At 61.2% G+C, this 22,915-nt stretch overlaps 1 protein-coding gene and 1 non-coding gene across 8 annotated transcripts in view; both read left to right on the top strand.

Annotated features, from left to right (window-relative positions):
- Nucleotides 1-22,915, top strand: part of RAI1 (retinoic acid induced 1) — a 103,659-nt gene that overhangs the window by 74,824 nt on the left and 5,920 nt on the right. For 3 of the 7 annotated variants that reach the window (XM_027974777.2, XM_042255735.1, XM_042255741.1), the window contains one exon: nt 16,485-21,990. In XM_027974777.2, the coding sequence (XP_027830578.1) occupies nt 16,501-21,990 (5,490 nt within the window). In that variant the 5' untranslated portion in view covers nt 16,485-16,500. Of the gene's footprint in view, nt 1-916; nt 1,070-1,167; nt 1,256-5,376; nt 5,427-5,646; nt 9,236-16,484; nt 21,991-22,915 lie in introns of those variants that run through there. The other 4 variants (XM_042255737.1, XM_042255738.1, XM_042255742.2 and 1 more) reach the window with 4 other exon arrangements.
- Nucleotides 8,230-8,302, top strand: TRNAE-CUC (transfer RNA glutamic acid (anticodon CUC)). The gene has a single exon. It is a non-coding gene; the product is annotated as a tRNA-Glu (tRNA).

Raw genomic sequence — 22,915 nt, 5'->3', positions numbered from 1 at the left:
GGGGGGGGGGGGGGGGGGGTGGGCGGCGCTCACCCGAGGTCACACGGCGAGTCAGTAGCAGCCTTTGGGTATTTGATGCTCTTTCCAAAGACACAGGAGGCTCTGGTCTGGAAAAGAGCAGCCCAGAGCCAGGCAGACAGAGGGGCCTTTCTGAGTCCTCTTTCCACAGGCCCGGGCCTGCAGAGGCCTCCAGCCAGCCAGCCAAGTCTCTTTTACCCAAAGTGCCAGCTTGAGAACTCAGACAGCCAGGCCTCACTCTGGCCACTGCCTGCCGAGACAGCATGGCCGCCCACCCAGGCAGGCACCAGCTGCTCCTGAGGCCAGAGCCCGGTTCCTGCCACCCTAGACAGCTCCCAGCTTCCTGACCCCACTCCTCAGCCAGCACTAGGACTGGTCAAGGATTTTCCCAAACTTGCCCTCTATTATAAAAAATCATACAAATGTTTTCCTCTTAGAAATAACAACTTGCTTATTGGGCCCTGCTCTGCCAGGCACTGTCCCTAGACACGCTGCCCTCCAGGGACTGACCCCCACGCCTGCTCACGACTGAGGTACCGAGGCCCAGCCCCAGGGCTCGCAGGCGGCCCAGCTGGGACTCAGCCCAGCATTCCCAGACGGTCAGCCGCGTCCTCACAGCCCCTGGGAGCCAGAGACGCCTCTGCCCTTATCACGAGTGTTGCCTTTGTTTTGGTGATTGGAGGGGAGCAGAGTGCTGGTAGAAATGGAGTGAGAAGTTCGGTGTCCCACAGACCAGGAGCCATCCCTGTGAGCCCCAGGCCCCGTTCATCAGGGGCCCTGGCCGTGGCAGCTGCCCCCGAGGCGGTGCACCCAGAAGCAAGGTCATGGCCTCTGTGGGGGTTCAGGCCTGTTTTCTCATCGGTAAGATGATGCATGATCGCCGTGCTGCCTGTTGCAGGACTCAGTGAGGCTGCCTCCTCTTGGCAGCTGGGCTTGTCCCTCCTGCTGATGGCCACTGCCTGCTGTAGCCTGGCAACTGGAAAAGCGCCGGGCCAGACGGGAGCCCGGCATGGGGCGCACTCTCCAGCCATCTTCAGAGCCAGCCTGGAGGGTAGGTATTTATCCACCGTGTAAGCTTAAAATCTTAAGTGCGTATCACAGGCTCATGGTGAAAAAAGAAAAATCAAGTACCCCTCCTCTTTTATACAGGTGGGGCCTCTCTGCGCACTGTCCACACTGTGGTTTGCTCACCAACCTACAGGCTGCACCCCATCCACACACGAAGCCCGCATCCACGGTACAGACCTCCGCACATGTGTGTCCCTCAGCCCCTCACGGGGACACACGTAGGATCTCCTGGCTTTGGCTTCTGCACACAACACTGCAGCTCATGTTCTGCAGACCGCTCTGGGCCTGGCTGGGCCGGGGCAAAGGCATGGCTGGTTCCTATTTACCAAAGAGCTCTCTCAGTGGCTGCACCGGCTTACCCCACCTCCATAACTCGACCAGGGCCTGCTGCCGGCCAGGGAGAGACAGGCATCATATCCACACCAGCACTGGAGGGGCCAAAACGAGTGGTTTCCCCAGAGGAATCCTCCGTGGTCTGGCACGCCTCCGGGCCAAGCTGGCCTGAGAGAACCCAGGTCTGCCCCCGGCCCCTCCTCCAGAGTGTGGCCCCGGGCGTCAGGTCTCTGGGCTCAGCGCTGTCATCTGTGAAGCAAGGGTGGTCATGGGACCCACTCGTGGGACTGGCATGAAGATGAAGTTTGCTGTGAAAGTGCTTACTAGGGCAGCGTCGGGCACGTGAGGTGGTGAGGATGGTCTGGGTGAGCCCTGTACCCACCCCAGGTCTACAGCTCCTGGGGTCGGTGCTGGGGTCTGAATCTGTTGCCCCAGGGAAAGGGATAGGGTTTGGAACCATCAATGGAAAGAGGGGATGAGTTTAGCCCAGTTTCCCACTGCCCTGACAGGGACACTGAGGCCCAGGAGGCCTGGACCTGAAGTGACCGTGGGTTCAGCAGCATGAGCTGCCCTTCAGTGCCGCCAGGAAGCAGGGCTGGGTGCAGAGTCTGGGGGGCGGGGGGCAGAGCTGCAGGACCCCGGCTCTGAGACAGACGGCTCAGGAACATGGAGCCACAGGCTAGCGCCAGGTCCTGGACAGCCCTCGTTGGACAAGACAAGACTCAGAGGCCCTCGCCGAGCCCAGCCTCCTCCAGGGGCTGAGAGCTTGCTGCCCTCTGCAGCCCCCAGGCCAGCAGGCAGCCTCACCTGGGAGCTCGTTAAGAGTCACAGAAACCCAGACTCTGCCCTCCACCCAGCTCACGCACAACAGCGGCACTCCAGCCGAGAGGACGGCTCATCTGCTGTGGGTGTCGGGACACGTCTCAGCACAGACCTTAACCCTGGGTCCCAGCCCCCGGCCCTGACCCCTTCCTGAGGACCTGCTCTGTCCCACCCTTAGCTCCCTGGGAGGCAGAGGCAGTGCAGGGTCTGGCTCTCGCCCCGTGGGCAGCGCTGGAAACCGCTGCCACTTGTGCTGCCTCCACCAGGCACCAAGCACGGTATCTCCGCCAGTCTCACAGACCCATGTTGGCGTGTCAGGGAACGTGCAGGCGTCAGCTGGGGAGCATGAGGCTCAGAGAGGTGAAGTGAGCGGCCCAAGGTCACCCAGCATGGTGTGCAGAGCTGTGTGGCATCAGAGCCCAGGTCTTTACGAGATCGGGACCGAGTTGGGCCAGGTGACAACTCCCAGTGCTCCAGAGCCACCAGCGAGCCCCCACAACTGGAGGATGTGACTCTGACATCTCTGGAGCCCCTGTCTTGGGAGAAGACTGCCCTCTCCCTGTGGTCAGCACAGAGCTGGCCAGCAAAGATTCTCCCGCAACTTTCCAGAACAGGCTCCCTGGGGTCGGGCTGAGTTCACTGCGAACAACTGAGAAAGGCGCTTCCTCCAGACACCTAGTGACCGGAATCTGGGACGGGCTGGGAGATCTGGTTTAGTTGGAGGGGAGGCCTGAGAGGGCCAGGCCTGGGGAGAAAGAAACACGCTTTCAGCTACAAGCACAGAGAATGGGCAGAAAGTATCCTGTCCGTCCTGGGAGAGAAACAGACTGCTGTTCAGAACAGCTGGACGCTGGACTCAGACAGCTGCCCTCCCCCGGTTGCGCCCCCTCCCCCCCCAGCACCTCCACGTCTCACGGCTGCATGGAGGAGAGGAAAGTCAGCCAGGACAAAGCAGCAGCTGAAAACCAAAGGCAAATATTTTCCATCCTGAGGAGAGTGGTCCCGGGCTGCCTCCGGATTTGAGCTGGCAGTGCATTCCCCAAAAGCCAGTGCTTCTGGTCACCAGGCGATGTGTTTAGGGGAGCTGCCCAGGATCCACTTGGTTTTGGGGAGAGCCAGGAGTGGGGGGCAGAGGGGGCAGCAGCTCATCCATCCAAGCCTTGCCCAGAAATGGAAGCTCCCTTCCCAGCAGAGGGGCAGCAGGGGAGCCCGGAGCACAGGGTGGCCCCAGCTGTTCATCTGGCAGAGTCCCCCCAATCCAGAATCCAGCCTTGAGATGGAGACTCCCTCTCATATCAAAATAGGAGCTGCCTGTTGTTTGGGTGATGCAAAACTGCCAGGCCCTATGTGAAGTTGTGGTTTGTCCTAACACAGCCAGACACGTGTGAAGAGCTTGTGACATTCACATCTGGGCTGCACATGAGGTTCCTCCTGGGACCTTCAGTAAGACCCCATCCCCAGAGTGGTTGGGTCTGAAGGGGTTGGGAGGGGCTTGAGGGGAGGAGATGGATGGGGTAGTTGGTGGACGGTGTGATTTCTCTCCAGCTCTTCACCACACCAGGCCCCTGCCCTTTTTTTCTCCCAAGAAAAACAGTTTTCTGACATTTTCAAAGGAGCAAACCAGGGCCTCCCTTCTCATCCTTGGCCCTAGAATGGGAGGACTCCTCCCACAAGCTGGGGTGGGAGGAGCTAGGAGCCCTCTCCCCATCCCCCACTCCAGGGCTCAGTTTCCCCATCCGTGAAATGAGAGGTCACATCACCCTCCAGATGGCAGCTTGAGGGTCAGCGGTATGATCTGCCAAGGCCCTAGCAGGGGGCCAACACGCTGTCCTGCTGTTATACCTGCTTCCGGGGTCTGAGGGTTACTGAGAATTTTCAAGACCTGGGGGAAGCCCCAGGCTCTGTATCCAGGCTGGTTGAGGAGAGAAGCCCCGTGACAACCCCCCTTTGCCCTGCTAGGCTGTGTGTGTGCCCAGGGGATCCCTGCTCTGTCCTCAAACCTCCTCCTGTCCAGGCCAGGCTGGGCCTCCCAGATGGCCCAAGGGTGTCAGCAGACCAGCTGTTCTCACATCTGTATTCCACCCCAGCTCCAACCGGCCAGGCTTCTTACCTCTGCAGTAATTTTGGTCAGAGGCTGCTACCCTAGGGTGGGAGCCTCGCCTGCTTGCTCCCCCCACCCCGCCCCCCATCTCCGTGCCCCACCCCCACCCCGCCCCATTCAGCTAGTCCTGGGAGAGAAATCTGGCCCCAGTTCCCAAATATGCCCTGTAGTTTGCTGCTACTGGGCCAGCACTCCCGGCGGGAAGGCCCTTTTCCCCCTTCCCAGCAGGCCAGACCTCCAGTCTACCCCCCACCCCTGGAGGCTCTGCAGCCGTTTTCTCTCGCCCCCCGCCCTCCCCTTAAGGAGGGAGGTGGTGAGGGGGTCGATGCCTGAGCAGTCTGGAAAATGTCAAGTGACTGATCCAGCCGAAGCCCCCAGGGGTTTCTGGGTCCAGCCCTATCCTTAGCCGCCCCCCTCTCTGGGGCGAAGGACAGGCTGGGGTTTGGGTGGGTGGCCTTTTGGCGAGCAGGGTAATGGGAGTGGACGTGGACTTCCTGTGCCTCAGGCCTCTGAGGAAGGGGGCGGGGGTCTGGTCTGCTGGGCCTGCCGGGGAAGGGGCCGGGAGGAGGGGGGAGGCTGGGGGAGGAGCGCGGCCCCCCCCCCCCGCCCCGCGCCCCAGGCCCGGCCTGGCGGTCCGCCTTGAAGTCGCCGGTGTGCAAGGCCGCTGCTGTGTAAATGGTGTGTGTGTTTGGAGCGGCTTAGGGAGGAGGCTGGAGATGGGGGAGGCAGCGCCCCACTTGGCGCCGCCGCTGCCGGAGGGTCCGCGTGTTAGAAGCTCCAGCTTCGTCGATGATTGAAGAAGGGTGGGCGTTGAGGAGAGAAGGACGAAATCCAGAGGGGGTCTAGGCGCCCTGACTTGGCCGCCGTGCGTCTGCAGAGGGAGAGCTGAGCGAGCGCGGAGGGAGGCGAGGGGACGAGCGCGCTGGGCTCCCCGCCCCCAGCCCAGCCGGTTCCAATATTTCGCAGAAAGGCACGCGGCTCCTAATCGGTCCTTTCCAGGCTGAGATTTAGCCGCGCGATGCCCGTGCAGGGGCGGGGGCCGCGGGCCGGGGGAGGCGCTCAGAGTCCGGAGGCGCTGAGCGAGGTGAGGAGCCTGCGTCCTCGGCTGCTTGGGCGTGGGGGGGGGGGGGGGGTAGGCGGACGGGCGCGCAAACCCGAGAGGCTGGGAAGGAAAGGGGGGCAGGTTAAAAATAACCCTCTCCGGCTGGGAAGCTCGCGCGCGCTCTCGCCTCGTTCGGTGCCAGAGGACTCCAGGGGAGGTGGCGTTGGGGAGGGCAGAGCGGGATTCCCCCTCCTCGGCGGGCGGGGTGCCCGCCTGCGCGCCGCGGCTGCACGTGTGCGGGGCCGTGCGCCCGGGCCCCCGCGCCCGGCCGGGGCGCCCCCTCCCCGGGACCGGGCGCAGCTGGCGGCGGAGGGAAGCTTCGCTCCATTATTCATTATTTACGAGCGTTAATAGGTTTGAGGCGCGGCCGAGGGCACGGTGGGGACCAAGGCACTCGGGCCCGGGATGCGGAGGGAGGGCCGTGCCGCCGCGAGGAGGGGGTCTTCACATAGGCCTCGGTGTTGGGGGCGCTCCTCTGCCTGGCTCCTCTCCGCCCGCATCGAGGCGGCGCGGAGCGCCGAGAGGGGAGTGTGTGGGCCTTTGATTGCGGCCGTCGGCTTCTGTCCTTAGCGTCCTCGCCCTTCCCGGGGCGCTGGGAGGGGGTTCGGGTTGTACGCCCCGCCCTGCGCGCCCCTCGCGGCCGCCGCCGCCGCGTTCCCGACGCAGCCCGGGCCTCATTTATCATCATCTTTGGTCAAGTGGAGTGTGCAAGGAACAGCTGCTTCACTCGGCTGACTTCCGAGGGCGGCTACAGCGGGAATCAGGGAGATGAATGATGGGGGCCGGGGGGGGGGGGGCGCAGCCCCCGGGGTCCCAGCGCGGGCCGGAGGGAGGCGCGCGGTGTCTCCGCCGCCTCCGCCTCGTGGCGAGAAAAGCGCCCCTTCCTTGCTCCCGGCGCCTGCGATCGCGGGACTGCGGCCGGGGCGCCCCAGGAGGGGCCGGCGCGCGGCTGGCGGAGCCCGAGGTCGCCGCGACCTTGCTGGGGTCAGCGGGTTGGGCGGCGGAGACGGCGGCGCGGCGTCTTTGGTGGCGCTTTCCGGATTGGCGCAGAGGCCGGGAAATCGGGCGGGGGCGGGCGGGGGAACACAAATAGAAGGTGAAATTTTACCTGCCCCTGAGGGAGTCCTGCGGATTTTCTCCGGCAGCGGCAGGAGCTCTGCCTTTGTCTTACACGCCTGAAACATCTGTTGCGGGGGGAGGGGGGGGGGCGACGAGGCCGCAAGCGCCCCCGCACGCCCCCCATCCTCGCCCCATCCTCCGCTCGGCGGGTGCCCGCGCCGCGTTAACCCTGCCGACGCTGGGGCGCTCACCCGCCGCCCCCAGGGCTGCGTGGGAGCCGGGGGCGGGGGCGGAAGGGTTAACGGCCTAGTCGCAGACCCTAATTGTCAGACCTGGGCCCCGCTTCGTTTCAATTACCCTAAGTAGAGACTGAATGCGCAATTAACGAAGTCAGCTTGCCAACTGGAAAGCCGGGCCGCGTTCACGTTGAGAATACTCCACCAGCTGACTCGGACTAAGCAATTTCCTTCTCTCACTCCCTTTCTCTCTCTCTCTCTCTCCACCCCCTCCCTCTTTTTCTCTCTCCTTAATAATAAAATTATACCAAGCAGTTTGCGGTGTGGCAGGCGGCCAGAAAAGCGTTTCTTTAAACGCCGCCGTCTCACAATTAGGCAGCAAGAGGATTTGACACGCCGCGGCGGCCTGACAGGCGGCTTCCTCCCCTGGGGCTGGGGGAGGGAGGGGCGCCACTTCCCGGCTTCCCCAGGTGGAACCGCGCCGGGAGGGGCTGTCAGGATGCAGCGGAGAGGGGCTGTCAGGCAAGGAAGGGATGGGAGGTTCCTGCCCAGGCCGGGAAAGGAGGGGGTGTTCTAGGACCCCTGGGATGCTGGATGTCCAAAAGAAGGGTCTGGACCCCCACTTCTGGCCTCCAGCTCCAAGTTGGTTTTCTGGTGGCTGGGCATTCTGGAGCCAACGATCTGTAGAGGTCTCTCAGCCCAGAGGGACCTCCTGGACAAGTCACGGCCCCTGTCTAGCCCTAGACGGCTTCCACTAACCCTCTGCAAAACGAGGAGGTGGCTTGACCTGGAAGGCTTCTGGTGGCTCACTGCTCACAGCAGCTGGCCTTGCTGGCGGTGCGGTAGAGGGGGATGCTGGCGCCCTGGTCAGAAACAAGCCGGGAGACCCCACTCCAGCTTTGTAGACCAATGGGCCCCACAGAGTGGGGAGAGTGGCCCTTCCCTGGGAGCAGTGAGCAGGCAGCAGCTATAAATGGCAGGTGACTGAAGGACTGCTGGAGGGCAGGGGAGGTGGTACCAGGTGAACAGTGGGCATCTGACTCCCCATCTGGGAGGGGTGGTAACTGGGACCACCCACCTGGTCAGCCCTGCCTCCCATCAGTGGGCCCCCTCCTTCTAGCTGGCCCTGACCACCTCATTTCCCCACCCCCAGAGCCCCTTGTGGTTGTCACACCCCCACAGTCATCTGCCTGTCTGATTGCCTCAGGAGGGCAGAAGTCACTGCTTTTTCCTCTGGATCCTCAGCACCCAGCTCTGCCCCTGCGCAGCCTGTAAGAGACAGGCTTGGTGAGCGAGTGAGTATGGGCACTCAGGGCTGTGACCCAGAGGCTGTGGAGGGCAGAGCAGAAGCTCTGTCGTCCCTTCCTGGTTGGCTGCTGCACGTGTCCTGGCCTCCAGGCCTGCCATCCACTGTTAGGGCTGTGGTGAGGGTTAGGTAATGTACTTTTGCCCCTCTGTCCAGGCAGCATTTAGTAGGCATCTACTGGGACTTCCTGGTGGTCCAGTGGCTAAGACTCTGCACTCTCAATGAAGAGGGCCCTGGTTCAATCCCTGGTCAGGGAGCTAGATCCTGCGTGCCGCAACTAAAGATGCCGCCTGTTGGAACGAAGACCCAGCGCAGTCAAATAAAATATTTTTTTAGAAAGGCACCTACTTGGAGCAGTTTCTAGGTTTAGAGCCTAGGACGCAGCAGATGAAGCCCTTGCCCTCCTCAGGCTACTTTCCAGCAAGGCAGACACAGGTGAAGTGGCTCATTAGACCATTAATTATGTAATTACCACTGTGATGATGCCATCAGGGAGCCGGCAGGGACCCAGCAATGTTGCGGGGCGGGGGAAGACGGCAGGGCCTCCCTAATCGGTGCTGGGGTGGGGCTCCAAGGAGTGTTATAAGCACCTCTGTGGCCTTGGGCCTCCTACCACCAGCCTTTGCAGCCCCCAGAGCTCTGGTCCCATGGGGCCTCCCGCTGCTCACAGTGCTGCCCTCCACCCGGCCCCCAGTGCTCCACTCCACAGCTTAAGTGGATAGTGCTGGTCTCAGGGCTTCTCCCAGAGTCCAGGGAGTGTTCTGGGGGCTTCTGTTCCCACCTTTTCACATCAGGCACCCCTCAGGTGCCCAGCATTGCCCAGGCCAAGTGCTACCTTGGTCTGACACCGGGGAGCTTGTGAGCAAATACAGCCTGAAGCCCGGTTCTCTTGGATCTCTAGGGTGTTAAACTTTTTTGCTTGGTTGATAACATTTTATTAAATTTTATAGAAGTCTAGTTGATTTATAATGTGTTGATTTCTGTTTTACAGCAAAGTGATTCAGTTATACATATATCTATTTTTCAGATTCTTTTTCATTCTGGTTTATCACAAGATACTGAATACAATTCCCTGTGTTCTACAGCAGGACCTTTGTTTATCCAGCCTGTATGTGATAGTTTGCATCAGCTGATCCCAAACTGCCGATCCATTCCACCCTTACCTTTTGGCAACTACAAGTCTGTTCTCTGTGAGTCTGTTTCTGTTCCATAGATACGTTCGTTTTTGTCATATTTTAGATTCCACATGTAAGTAATATCATGCTGTATTTTTCTCTTTCTGACTGACTTCACTTAGAATGATGATCTCGAGGTCCATCCGTGTTGCTGCAGATGGCATGATCTCATTCTTTTTTATGACTGACTAGTATTCCATTGTGTATATTTGCCACACCGTCTTTATCCATTCCTCTGCCAATGGACATCTAGGTTGCTTCCATGTCTTGACTGTTGTGAATATGCTGCTATGATCATAGATAGGGGTGCATGTATCTTTTTAAATTAGAGTTTCCGTCTTTTCCAGATACATGCCCAGGAGTGGGATTGCTGGATCGTATGGTAATTCTGTTTTTAGTTTCTTGAGCAGCCTCCATACTATTCTCCACAGTGGCTGCACCAATTTACATTCCCACCGACAGTGTAGGAGGGTTTTCTCCATACCCTCTACAGCATTTGTTATTTGTAGACTTCTTAAATGATGGCCATTCTGACAAGTGTGAGGTGGTATTATACCTCATTGTCATTTAGATTTGCATTTTTATAATAATTAGCAATGATGAGCCTCTTTCCATGTGCCTGTCAGCCATCTGTAGGTCTTCTTTGGAGAAATGTCTATTTAGCTCTTCTGCCCAGATCACATTTTTTAAAATGAGAGATTCTTCTATGAAACACTCAGAGGCTCTGGCACCTTGGATCCTGCATCCCACAGGCAGCAGTCAGCTGGAGCAGCTTCCCTCCCTCCTCACCTGCGCCCTTCACAGGTTCACTTTCTGCCACCCCCCAGGGAGATCTTTGTCAAATGAGTGAGGAGGTGCAGCCACAAGCCCCTCATCCCCACCCAAGTGTGCTCTGTACCTGTACCCAGCCTTGTTCTGGATATTTTCATACTGTGACACTTTATGTATGTATTTATTTTTAAGCAATTAGACATTGGATTTTGTTTTATTAACTGGCAGCATCTGAGATCTTAGTTCCCCTACCAGGTATCGACCCTGTGCTCCCTGCAGTAGAATGGTGGTCTTAACTACTGGACCAGCAGGAAAGTCCCATGTGACATTTTAAATAATATACATTCAACAATTATTGTTCAGTCATGTCCAACTCTTTGTAGCCCTGTGGGCTGTAGCCCACCAGGCTCCTCTGCCCATGGGATTCTCCAGGCAAGGATACTGGAGTGGGTTATCATTTCCTTCTCCAGGGGATCTTCCTGACCCAGGGATGGAACCCACATCTCTTGTGTTTCCTGCATTAGCAGGTGGGTTTTTCAGCACTAATGTCATCCACGAAGCCCTAGCTTGGGATATGGGTGCAAACAAAACAGGCAAAATCCCTGCTTTCATGGAACTTCCTTTCTAAAGAGGAAGCCAGCCAGCCCTGTGGCTAGTTACCTTAGAGAAGTAGGGGTGGTGTAGGGGAGATGGAATGTGAGTTTCAAACACAGTGGTGAGGGTCAGCCACCTGAGAAGGTCACATGAGCAAAGGCTTGCAGCCCAGGAGCCAGAGGAGCCATGGAGATCCCTGAGCATGGTCTTCCCAGCAGAGGAAAGGCTGTGCAAAGGCCCCGAGGCCTGGGGAGATGCTGGACTGACTGCCAGTTCAGTCCTTTGGTACTTGCTCTTCCTCAGGAGGTCACAGTGGGTGGGGCACACAGGGTGAGAGGACAAGACTGGGTTGAGAGGTGAGGCTCTCTCCTTGCTGCCTTTGGTTCCCCTGAAAGCCAGCAGACAGACAGACTCTCTGGCATCCGTAGCGTGCAGCCACCTGCAAGACCAGCAGGGCACCGGGCAGCTGGGGAGCCCCCGACGCCAGCCTCTGCACCAGCCCCTTGTACTTGAGTGCGTGGTTGACTGACCCCGGCCCTCTTAGCTGTCTGCATCCCAGCACCACCCCGTTTTCTTTTCCTCATTTTGACAGAGTTGGGGAAAGGGGGTTGCTTTTTGTTGAGTGGTGGATAAAATGATGCAAAAGCAGCCACTATCTACAGGAGACCGATGGACGTGGAGCCCCCTCGCCAACTGCCTCCTCCCCCCAGAGGGCTCCAGGAGGCCAGCAGCACAGCGGCTCTGACCCCTTCCTGCTGCACTACACCTCACAGCGGGGAGGGGGCTGGCTGGCCATCTGCCTCTCACCCCCTGGACCATGGGCCCCTCCAGCCCAGCTGACCCAGATCTCTGGACCCACTGGCCCTCACATCCCAGAAGCTGCACCAGGGGCTTCAGCAGGCATAGCTTTAGAAGTCAGGGAACGGAGCTGAGAGCTTAGCTTTGCTGCCTGTGGGCTGTGCTGTGGGAATTCAGCAGGTTACTCCTGAAAGTGGGGTCATGGCTCCCTTCCTGGGCAGGGTACCTTAGGGAACTAACAGAGCAGCAGGCCCACAGGCAGTGCCCTGAAGTGCCCAGGATAGTAGAGTGCTCCGATGGGGCACTACATCCTCCTGGTGGCTGAACCCCAAGCAGGGGCTCTGGTCTGGTGGCTTAGTAGGTCATGGCTGCTCCACCGGGGGGTCCTTGGAGGAAGCAGCTTGGTGGGCTTCAGGAAGTGCTTTCCAAACATCTGCAGAGTCCAGAAGCCCCACCCCCCCATTCCAACATTCTTCAAACAGCCCCCTCCCCTGGGACCCCAGCCTCAGCAAAGGGGCCTGGCTGTCTGCCTGCCTCTCTCTTGGGCCCATAGAGTGGCATGTCAGACCTGAGGGGCTCTCCCTTGGGTGCCAGTGAGCGAGGGCTGCACAGCGTTTATGGGGGTGTTGCCCACACGGGGCGGGGGGCTGCCTTGTTCTCTGTAATTCCTTTTGCCCCTGGATGGCCCCCTCTTCCCCAAGCAGACCTCCCCCAGTGACTGACCCAAGGGTCTTCCCTGTCCAGAGGCCTGGGGGCACTGGGCTGTCTTGTCTTGGGGCCTCCTTGGAAGCTCATTCCCCCCCATTCAAGCCAAGCCCTTGGGACTCAAAATAGACCCCATAGAATAGCCGTAAGTTTGACTAGCGACTAATGGTTTTAATCAAGGTATCCTGTTCACAGTCTTCATCACCTACAACTCAGAGGGAGGCCCAAGGTGGTCCCACCGGCTCTTCGGACACCCCCACCCCAAGCCTCCTGGTTCCCAGGTCTTGAGGGGGTTGGGTTTTAAAGCTTTTCCCCTGCAGCTACAAGTCAGAAAACCAGGTCACAAAACCACCCTGGGTAGGCAGGTGGGATGCTGCAGCCCCAGAGCCAGCTGGGGTACAGAAGCTCCCTTCTCGCCGCCTCCCTCCCTCCCCAGCCCCAGCGGAGCTGCAGTAAGCTCCTGCCTACGCTGTCAGGCCCATCTCCCTGACCTGAAGCCTGACCCTGGGGGCTGAAGAGGCCGTGGACCCAGTGAGTTCTTTCTGAGGCTGCTCAGCGTACAACAGGCAGCCAGGAGTGGACTCCCTTGGGTGGGCCCAAGCCGGCTTCTGGGGCCTCAGAGGTTGCAGAGGGGACATTGGAACCCCCTTACCTCGTCGTGCTCCAGCGGCCTTCCTCTAAAGTGCGAATTCTCAGTCCACACTGCTGCAGCGTCCATCTGGAAAAGCTTCCTGTGGGTGGCTCACAGGCAGGTCCTGGCTTTTCTGAGCCTCCCATTCTCTGTAACAGGGCAGGAGGGTCAAAGCAGTGAGTATACAGAAGGGGGGAACAGGCCTCATGGCTAAGGCTGCCCCTGGGCTCCACAGTGCCTGCAGGGGGACCACAGAGACTTCTGCTCTTTGCCAGAAAGAAGGGCTGAGCCCTGGCTCACCTGCTACCAAACCCCTTGGGGGGCTGCTGGTCTTGTGCCTGGGGTGGGCTCTGGGGCTCATCGCATCCCCTTGCAGGGCAGGGATACCTGTCACTGAGGTAGAGAAGCCCTGGGGCACAGGGTGGGCAGGCCAGCTTGCAGGAGTCACCGTGGCAGGTGATCTGGAGCTCAGGACTGACCTTCTCCCTCCCTCCTTTTCCCTCTTCCTTTGCTTCCCATTTGGCTAGAATTTCAGAGATGTGCCTTGACCTAGTGTCTGGGAGAAGGGGGAGGGGAAGCAGGGATGGGGAGGCCAGGCTGGACTGGGGAGTGAAGGAGTGTTGGCGGGCGCTCTCCTGACCCCCAGCTGGTGCCCTCCTGCCCGCTCCTTCCCTCCCAGGTTCGGAGGTCACCATCTACCTCCCGATGCTGCCCACCCCAGCTCTCTGCCTGCCTCTTTCCCTCCTGTTCTTTGATGGTGCTCTTGAAAAGTAATCATAATCACAATAATTAATAACAACAGAGCCTGTGGCAGGCCAAGGCAGCTCTTAAAGAGGCCGAGCCCCACTTTGTCCTGGTGGCGCTGGTGGGACAGGGCCTAGTGACAGCCTTTGTTCCTACACGGGTGGCAGGAGCCCACCCCCACCAGGCTGGGGGGCGGTGCTGGGGTGAGCGTTCTGCTGCCTTCTTCATCAGGCGCGGGGCTTCTCGTATTTTAATTGAACTGTCTTTTCTTCGAGATAGATGCTCTCACCACGTCCAGCTGCTCCTGTGTGTCGGAAAACCCGCTGTAACATGGCTTGGCGACATTAAAAGATGCGGCAGCTGGACTGATTAAACAGGGAGGGGGCGCTGGTCAGAGCATGCTCTCTTTTTAAATAATGTTTCTGGTAATGCATTTTGGGGGAATGTGAAAAAAGTATATTAAAAAAAGCTGTAGAAATGTTAATGATATCCACAAGACACTCAGCGGGAAATGAGCGCGATCTGGGACTAATAAAAGCCGGGATGTAATTTGTGCAGAGAGACGAGGCAAAGCCTCCCAAGCCAGCCTGGGTGTACAAGTTCCGGGCTTGTAACATGGCCGGGGAGGGCGGGGCAGGGCCCAGGGGCCCAGCCAACCTTGCCTGCCCACAGGGGACACCCTGAGCAGAGGCGCCTCCACCTACCTCTGACAGCCTGGGCAGTGGGGGCCGCCCGCAAGTGCTGCCTGAGGGCAGCAGGGGGCGCCCACCTGGGAGCCCGGTGTGGGGGCCCCAGGGCTGCCCACCTGCAGGAGCCACCCGTTAGAACCAGCACTGCCTCCAGCTCTGGGTCACAGCAGGCACTCCTGTCATGTTTGATCCAAGCCGCGGGATGGACTGAAGTGGGTCAGAGGGGGGCCTCCACATCAGGGCGCCTGTGATGAGCCAGGGAGAGGCCATGGCCATGGGGCTGGCCCTGGAATGGGCTGTGGGGCCCTGTGGTGGGCTTGGGGCCCTGGGGCTGAACCAGCCAACTGCCAAGGGCAAGGAGGGCCCTGGGCTGGGCTAATGGGGCTCCTTGGGGCTGTCCAGCTGCCCTAGGCTGGACTTGCTCAACTCAGGCCCCTCCCAGGTCAGCTGCCCTCTGACCCCCACAACTGCATGAGGAGGTGGGAGCTGGGTGAAGACAGGGTGACCGAGACCCCCGGGGGAATGCTTCTTCCCTTTCACATCTGCATGTCGGCCCCCCTTCTCTATGCCCCCTCATTTTCCGTGCCTCACAAGCCCTGGAGGCTCAGAGCACACGCCAGGCCACCCCTTCCTCTTGGGTTTGGAATGGGCCCTGAAAAGTTTCCTGTGCCCTCCTGGGGGCCTGGGCCCTGCAGGTGAGCAAGGTGTGGGTAAACCCAGAGGCCAGGATGCAGGCTGCCACCAGCCCTTGCTGTGCCTCCCTGTGAGCCAGGGGTGTCCTTGCTCCTTCCTCCCTCCTCGAAGGGTCTTAGGGGAAGGGAGGGGGGCCACTAGCCTGGATGCTACAGCCGGCCTGTTATGTGACCCTATGGTTCTGCCCTGAAGGGCCCCCCCAGCCCCACCCCCACCCTGGGGTCATTTCCTGACCCAGGATCTTGCGTTGGTGCAGGCTGGACCCCTTGTGTGCCCAGCCCCGAAAATCATAAACAGATGGGCTCTCGGCCCGGCCCTGACCCGGTGCAGGCAGGCGAGGCTGACCTGGAGGCCCAGGCGCCTCAGGCAGCGGGACTGCAGCTCTGCCCCATCTCTGCCTCATCAGGGCCGCACAGCCTGTTTACGTGCCTGTAACACCAACACAGAAGGCAGGGCCACTGCTCGCACCCCTGGGAGGGACAGCTTATGCCCACAGTGGCTCGGTGGCCCCTCCTCAGCGTCTGCCAGAAGCAACAGACAGCTTCCAGAGGGCATAGCAGTGACAGAGAGGGGGAGTATGTGTGTGTGTAATAGATGGGGAGTGTGTGTGTGCACTGATGAAGGGGTGTGTGTGTGTAATGATAGACAAGGGGAGTGTGTATGTGCAGTGATGAAGGGGTGTATGTGTGTGTGTATAACAGACAAGGGGAGTGTGTATACAGTGATGAAGGGGTGTGTGATGGAGAAGGGAAGTGTGTGTGTGTAATAGACAAGGGGAGTGTGTGTGTGCACTGATGAAGGGGTGTGTGTGTGCAGTGAAGAAAGGGGATGTGTGTGTGTAATAGACAAGGGGAGTGTGTGTGTGCAGTGATGAAGAAGGGGTGTGTGTGTGCAGTGATGAAGGGGGATGTGTGGGTAATAGATAAGGGGAGTGTGTGTGTGCAGTGATGAAGAGTGTGTGTGTGTGTAATAGACAAGGGGAGTGTGTGCACTGATGAAGGGATGTGTGTGTGTAATAGACAAGGGGAGTGTGTGTGTGTGTGCAGTGATGAAGCTGTTTGTGTGTGTGCACTGATGAAGGGATGTGTGTGTGTGTGTAATAGACAAGGGGAGTGTGTGTGTGCAGTGATGAAGAAGGTGTGTGTGTGTGTATGTGCGCGCACGCATGCTCACGTGCGCAGACTCCAGGCCTCAGTGAGTGGTTTCTGGGGCAGGGCAGGCCACCCCCCGTGCCATGCACACACACGCACACACTCACGAGCTGGGTCACGCCTGAACACTGCTGCGCTGGGGCTAGATTACCGGATCCAGCAGCCCCAGGGGACAGGGGAGCGGGAATGGCTAAACGATTCTGAGCCGGCGGGGAGGGGGAGGGGAACTGGTGGCAGGAGGGGGCAGCTCCCCAGTGGCTGGCGCTGGGCAGCCGGGCTGCACCTCCCTGTCCCCGTCAGAGCAGGAATTACAGAGCACACGGCCCTGACACACAAGTTGTCAATATGTGCACAGCTGGTGGGGCGGCTGCAGGAGGGGGCGGGGCGGGAGGGGGCCGGCTTTCCAAGGGAAGGAAATGGCCTGTCTGAACCCCGCCCGCTCTGCCCTCCTCTCCCCGCCCTCCCTCTCGCCCTTTCTCTTTTCACAGATAACCAGCCCAAGTCATGCAGTCTTTTCGAGAAAGGTGTGGTTTCCATGGCAAACAGCAGACCTACCAGCAGACCTCACAGGAGACGTCGCGCCTGGAGAACTACAGGCAGCCAAGCCAGGCTGGGCTGAGCTGCGACCGGCAGCGTCTGCTGACCAAGGACTACTACGGCCCGCAGCCCTTCCCCGGTTACGAGGGCGGCGCGGGCACGCCCGCCACCGCGCGTGCCGGCAAAGGCCTGTCCTCGCCGCAGGCCCCGCCGGGGAGGCCGGCCTTCGCGGGCTACACCGTCCAGGACGGCAGCCCATACCCAGGCCGCTACTCGGGCGAGGAGGGCCTGCAGGCCTGGGGGGGCCCCCAGCCACCCCCGCCTCAGCCGCAGCCCCTGCCAGGCGGGGTGGGCAAATATGATGAGAATCTGATGAAAAAGACGGTGGTGCCCCCCAGCCGGCAGTATCCAGAGCAGGGTGCCCAGCTGCCCTTCCGGACTCACGCCCTCCATGTCCAGCAGCAGCTGCCGCAGCCCCCACCATCCCTGGCATACCCCAAGCTCCAGAGGCAGAAACCCCAGAGTGACCTTGCCTCCCCCCTGCCCTTCTCCCAGGGCGGCCACTTCCCCCAGCAGTCCCAGTCCTTCCCTGCCTCCTCTACCTACTCCAGTGGCCAGGCCAGCGGGCAGGGGGCCCACTCCTACAAGAGCTGCACGGCCCCCTCCGCCCAGCCCCACGACAGGCCGCTGACCGCCAATGCCAGCCTGGCCCCTGGCCAGCGGGTCCCGAACCTTCACGCCTACCAGTCCAGCCGCCTCAGCTATGACCCACAGAAGCAGCAGCAGCAGACCCTCCAGAGCCGTCACCATGCCCAGGAAAGCCTGCACTACCAAAACCTTGCAAAGTACCAACACTATGGGCAGCAAGGCCCAGGCTACTGTCAGCCGGACGCAACTGTCAGGACCCCAGAGCAGTACTACCAGACCTTCAGCCCTGGCTCCGGCCATTCACCCGCGCGCTCTGTGGGCCGCTCACCCTCCTACAGCTCCACCCCGTCACCACTGATGCCCAACCTGGAGAACTTTCCCTACAACCAGCAGCCACTCGGCCCTGGGGCTTTCCCCGCCGGCCTCACCGACCACAGCCACTTCATGCCCCTGCTCAACCCCTCCCCGACGGATGCTGCCAGCTCTGTGGACACCCAGGCCGCCAACTGCAAGGCCCTGCAGAAGGACAAGCTTCCTGAGAGCCTGCTGTCGGACCTCAGCCTGCATAGCCTCACGGCCCTGACCTCCCAGGTGGAGAACATCTCCAACACCGTGCAGCAGCTGCTGCTGTCCAAGGCGGCCGGGCCTCAGAAGAAGGGCCTCAAGAGCCTGGTGGCCCGGACACCGGAGCAGCACAAAAGCCAGCACTGCAGCCCTGAGGGCAGCGGCTACTCGGCCGAGCCAGCAGGCACACCATTATCGGAGCCGCTGAGCAGCACACCGCAGTCCACGCATGCTGAGCCGCCCGAGGCCGACTACCTGAGCGGCTCTGAGGACCCACTGGAGCGCAGCTTCCTCTACTGCAGCCAGGCCCGCGGCAGCCCCGCCAGGGTCCACGGCGGCTCCAAGGCCAAGCCCGAGTCCGTATCCACCTGCTCCGTGACCTCACCGGACGACATGTCCACCAAGTCTGACGACTCCTTCCAGAGCCTGCACGGCAGCCTGCCCCTCGACAGCTTCTCCAAGCTTGTGGCTGGCGAGCGAGACTGCCCGCGGCTGCTGCTCAGCGCCCTAGCACAGGAAGACTTGGCCTCCGAGATCCTGGGGCTGCAGGAGGCCATAAGCGAGAAGGCCGACAAGGCCTGGGCCGAGGCGCCGGGCCTGGCCAAAGACACCGGCAAGCCGCCCTTCTCTCTGGAGAACCACAGCGCCTGCCTGGACCCTGTGGCCAAGGGTGCATGGCCACGGCCAGGGGAGCAGGAGTCCCTGCCCGAGGCACTGCAGCTGGACAAGGGCAGCAGCGCCAAGGACTTCAGTCCGGGGCTATTTGAAGACCCCTCTGTGGGCTTCACCACCCCTGACCCCAAGAAAACAGCCGGTCCCCTCTCCTTCAGCGCCAAGGCCACCCTGGGGGCTGCGGCCTCAGACCCCACCGTGGCTTTTGACTGCTTCCCAGACACGACCTCTGCCGGCTCGGGGGATGGTGCCCACCCCTTTGCCTGGCCCGAGGAGAACCTGGGGGATGCCTGTCCTCGGTGGGGGCTGCACCCCGGCGAGCTCACCAAGGGTCTGGAGCAGGGCGGAAAGGCCACAGACAGTGCCAGCCAGGACGGCACCCGGGAGGCTTCGGCCTGCCTGGGCTTCCAGGAGGAGGCACCCCCTGGGGAGAAGGCTGCAGTGCCCCGGGACTCCCAGCAGGAGGCGGCGGGCGGGGTGAAGGAGGAGGCAGGCGGGCTGCTGCAGTGCCCCGAGGTGAGCAAGGCCGACCGCTGGCTGGACGACAGTCGGCACTGCTGCTCAGCCGCCGACTTTGGGGACCTCCCACTGCTGCCAGCGCCGGGCCGGAAGGAGGACCTGGAGGCCGAGGAGTACTCGTCCCTGTGCGAGCTCCTGGGGAGCCCTGAGCAGAGGCCGGGCCTGCAGGATGCACTGTCACCCAAGGCCCCGCTGCTGTGCGGCAAGGAGGAGGTGGAGGAGGTGCTGGACCCCAAGGCCGGCTGGGGCTCCCCGTGTCCCCTCTCTGGGGACTCAGTCATCTTGCTGGGCCCCACCGTGGGTGCCGAGTCCAAGGTCCAGAGCTGGTTCGAGTCCTCCCTGTCCCATATGAAACCAGAGGAAGAGGGGCCCGATGGGGTGCTGGCTCCAGGGGATTCTGCTGCTGTGACCCCAGAGGCCTCTTTGGCGCCAAAGCCAAACAAGCCTGCTGTGCCCGAGGCCCCCATTGCCAAGAAAGAGCCCGTGCCTCGCGGTAAAAGCTTGAGGAGCCGGCGGGTGCACCGGGGGCTGCCTGAGGCCGAGGACTCCCCGTGCAGGGCACCGGCACTGCCCAAAGACCTGCTGCTCCCTGAATCATGCACGGGGCCCCCCCAGGGACAGATGGAGGGGGCGGGGACCCCAGGCCGGGGGATCTCAGAAGGACTTCCCAGGATGTGTACCCGCTCCTTCACAGCCTTGAGTGAGCCCCGCACACCCGGACCCCCAGGCCTGCCCACCACCCCTGCCCCCCCAGACAAGCTGGGGGGCAAGCAGCGAGCCGCCTTCAAGTCAGGCAAGCGGGTGGGGAAGCCCTCCCCAAAGGCAGCGTCCAGCCCCAGCAACCCGGCCGCCTTGCCCGTGGCCTCCGACAGCAGCCCCATGGGCTCCAAGACCAAGGAAACGGACTCGCTGGATGCACCAGGCAAAGACCAGCGGTCCATGATCCTCCGGTCCCGCAGCAGGGCCCAGGAAGCCTTCCACTCCAAGCGCAGGCGGCCCTCGGAGAGCCGACTGCCAAACTGCCGTGCTGCCAAGAAGCTCCTCGCCAACAACCACCTGCCCGCCACGTTCAAAGTTGCTGGCAGCCCCCAGAAAGAGGGGAGGGCAGGCCAGCGGGCGAGGGTCCCCAAGCCTGGTGCCAGCGGCAAGCTCTCAGATCGACCCCTCCATGCCCTCAAAAGGAAGTCAGCCTTCATGGCTCCTGTCCCCACTAAGAAGCGCAACCTGGTCTTACGCAGTGGCGGCCTCGGGGGAGATGTGAAGGAGGAGGGGGCCGAGGGCTCCCCAACCCTCTTCAAGAGGATAACGTCTCCCAAGAAGGCGAAACCCACCAAGGGCAATGGTGAGCCCACGGCGAAGCCACCGCCCCTGGAGACCCCAGACACTGGCCTCAAGCTGGCCTCACGGGCGTCCTTCCAGGGGGCCATGAAGACCAAGGTGCTGCCACCCCGAAAAGGCCGAGGCTTGAAGCTAGAGGCCATTGTGCAGAAGATCACCTCGCCCAGCCTGAAGAAGTTCGCGTGCAGAGCACCAGGGGCCCCTCCTGGGAATCCTGTGAGCCCATCCCTCCCCGAGAAGGAACGTGGGCTCAAGAGTTCTGGGGGCAGCCTTCTGGGGTCAGAGGAAGGTCTCTTAAATGTGAGCCCCGGGCAGAAGTTCCCAGCAGCTCTGGGGGCTGAGCCATTGTGCAGAAATCCGACCAATAGATCCTTAAAAGGCAAACTCGTGAACAGTAAGAAACTGTCCTTGACCGATAGTTTCAAAACGGAGGCCTTCACATCCCCAGAGGCCCTGCTGCCCGGGGGCACTGCCCTGGCACCTAAGAAGAGAAGCCGGAAAGGCAGAGCTGGGGCCCTTGGACTCCCCAAAGGCTCCTTGGAGAAAAGGCCCCACCTCGGCCCAGCTCTGCTGCTAACTCCCCGAGACAGGGCCAGTGGCACGCAGGGGGCCAGTGAGGACAGCTCTGGCATAGGAGGCAAGAAGCCAAAGACGGAGGAGCTGGGCCTGGCTGCCCAGCCCCCAGAGGGCCGGCCCTGCCAGCCCCAGACGAGGGCACAGAAGCAGCCGGGCCATGCCAACTACAGCAGCTATTCCAAGCGGAAGCGCCTCACGCGGGGCCGGGCCAAGAGCACCACCTCCTCACCCTGTAAGGGGCGTGCTAAGCGGCGGCGGCAGCAGCAGGTGCTGCCCCTGGATCCCGCCGAGCCTGAAATCCGCCTCAAGTACATTTCCTCCTGCAAGCGGCTGCGGGCAGACAGCCGCAGCCCCGCCTTCTCGCCCTTCGTGCGGGTGGAGAAGCGGGGTGCGTTCACCACCGTGTGCACTGTTGTCAACTCCCCGGGAGAGGAGCCCCAGCCCCAGAGGAAGCCTTCCTCCTCCTCGTCCTGCTCCTTCTTGGACACGGCTGGGGCCTCCCTAGCCACGCTCCCTGGAGGCATTGTCCCACAGCCTCGGCCCTCCCTGCCCCTCTCCTCCACCATGCACCTGGGGCCCGTGGTTTCCAAGGCCCTGAGTACCTCTTGCCTTGTTTGCTGCCTCTGCCAAAACCCGGCCAACTTCAAGGACCTCGGGGACCTCTGTGGGCCCTACTACCCTGAACACTGCCTCCCCAAAAAGAAGCCAAAACTCAAGGAGAAGGTGCGGCTGGAGGGTACCTGTGAGGAGGCCTTGCTGCCTCTCGAGAGGACACTCAAAGGCCTTGAGTGCCCAGCTGCCGCGTCTTCTGCTGCCACCACCACCACTGGGAAGCCCCCCAGGCCTGATGGCCCAGCTGATCCGGCCAAGCAGGGCTCTCTGCGCACCAGTGCCCGGGGCCTGTCCCGGCGGCTGCAGAGTTGCTACTGCTGTGACGGTCGGGGGGATGGCAGTGAGGAGGCAGCCCCAGCCGACAAGAGCCGCAAGCATGAGTGCAGCAAGGAGCCGCCGGCTGAGCCTGGTGGGGACACCCAGGAGCACTGGGTGCATGAGGCCTGTGCCGTGTGGACAGGCGGGGTCTACCTGGTGGCCGGGAAGCTCTTTGGGCTGCAGGAGGCCATGAAGGTGGCCCTGGACATGGTAAGAGGCCAGTCCCGCTGGGTGGGGTCCTCGGGTTCTGTAGGCAGTCAGGCAGGCCTTCTTTCCAGTGCTGTGGCGTGGGCCAAACAGACCAAGTCACAAAGGAGTCCAGGGGCTTAGCCAGAGAGCAGAGGCACCCCCAGGCCAAGGCAGGACACAGTTGCCCACCCTATCCTAGACCTCCCTGCTGCCCGCTCAGCCCGTACCCACCACACACTCAACCGACCCCTTCCAGCTGCAGCCCCTGCACCCTCCTGACACCTGTCTCCAGTAATCAGCTGAGACGCTGAGTCCCCAGATGACAAAGGGCCTCAGAACTGCCTGCCTCTTATGATCTGAGGTGGATCGGGGCCTCGGAGAAAGAGCCCCTCCAACAACAGGTGGCTGGATGGTCAGCCCTTGTCGGTAGGGTGGTTCAGGAGTCTTTCCTGCAAGGCCCTGAAACATCCCAGAGGAACTGCAGCTGCTGTGTGCCTCTAGGCACGTAGCCTAACCTCTCTGTGCCTCCGTTTCTTCATCTCTAAAGTGGGCATAACAGTCCCATCAAGCTGTCACAGCTGTGCCTGGCCTACCCACGAGCCCATGACTTATCTGCTGGGGCCGTGACAGCGGCAGCTCTCCGACGATACTAGCATGTCGCGTCCCAGCAGTGCCTGTCACTCTGGTTACTACAGCTCTCTTGCTCCACGAGCTCCCTGCTGTGGACCATGCTCCTGTCCCCTCGCCACACTGCTGTCCAGTGTCTCCTGGGCAGGCACCCACCATGCCACCTTCCAGCTCACTGCCCTGCACCTTCCCTGCCTGCCCACCTGCTCCCTCTGGTTCCCCACTCCCCCGGTCCCCACGAGCAGTCCTGTGCTGGCTGTCACCAGGGAGATGACTTTGCTGTCCACCTCTCCCTGCTTCCTGAGCCTCTGCTACCAGG

The sequence above is a fragment of the Ovis aries genome, chromosome 11, assembly GCF_016772045.2.
Source record: "Ovis aries strain OAR_USU_Benz2616 breed Rambouillet chromosome 11, ARS-UI_Ramb_v3.0, whole genome shotgun sequence".
Classification (NCBI taxonomy): Eukaryota; Metazoa; Chordata; class Mammalia; order Artiodactyla; family Bovidae; genus Ovis; species Ovis aries.
Note: the sequence above shows the minus strand (reverse complement) of the source record. Positions and strands in the feature narration are given on the sequence as shown.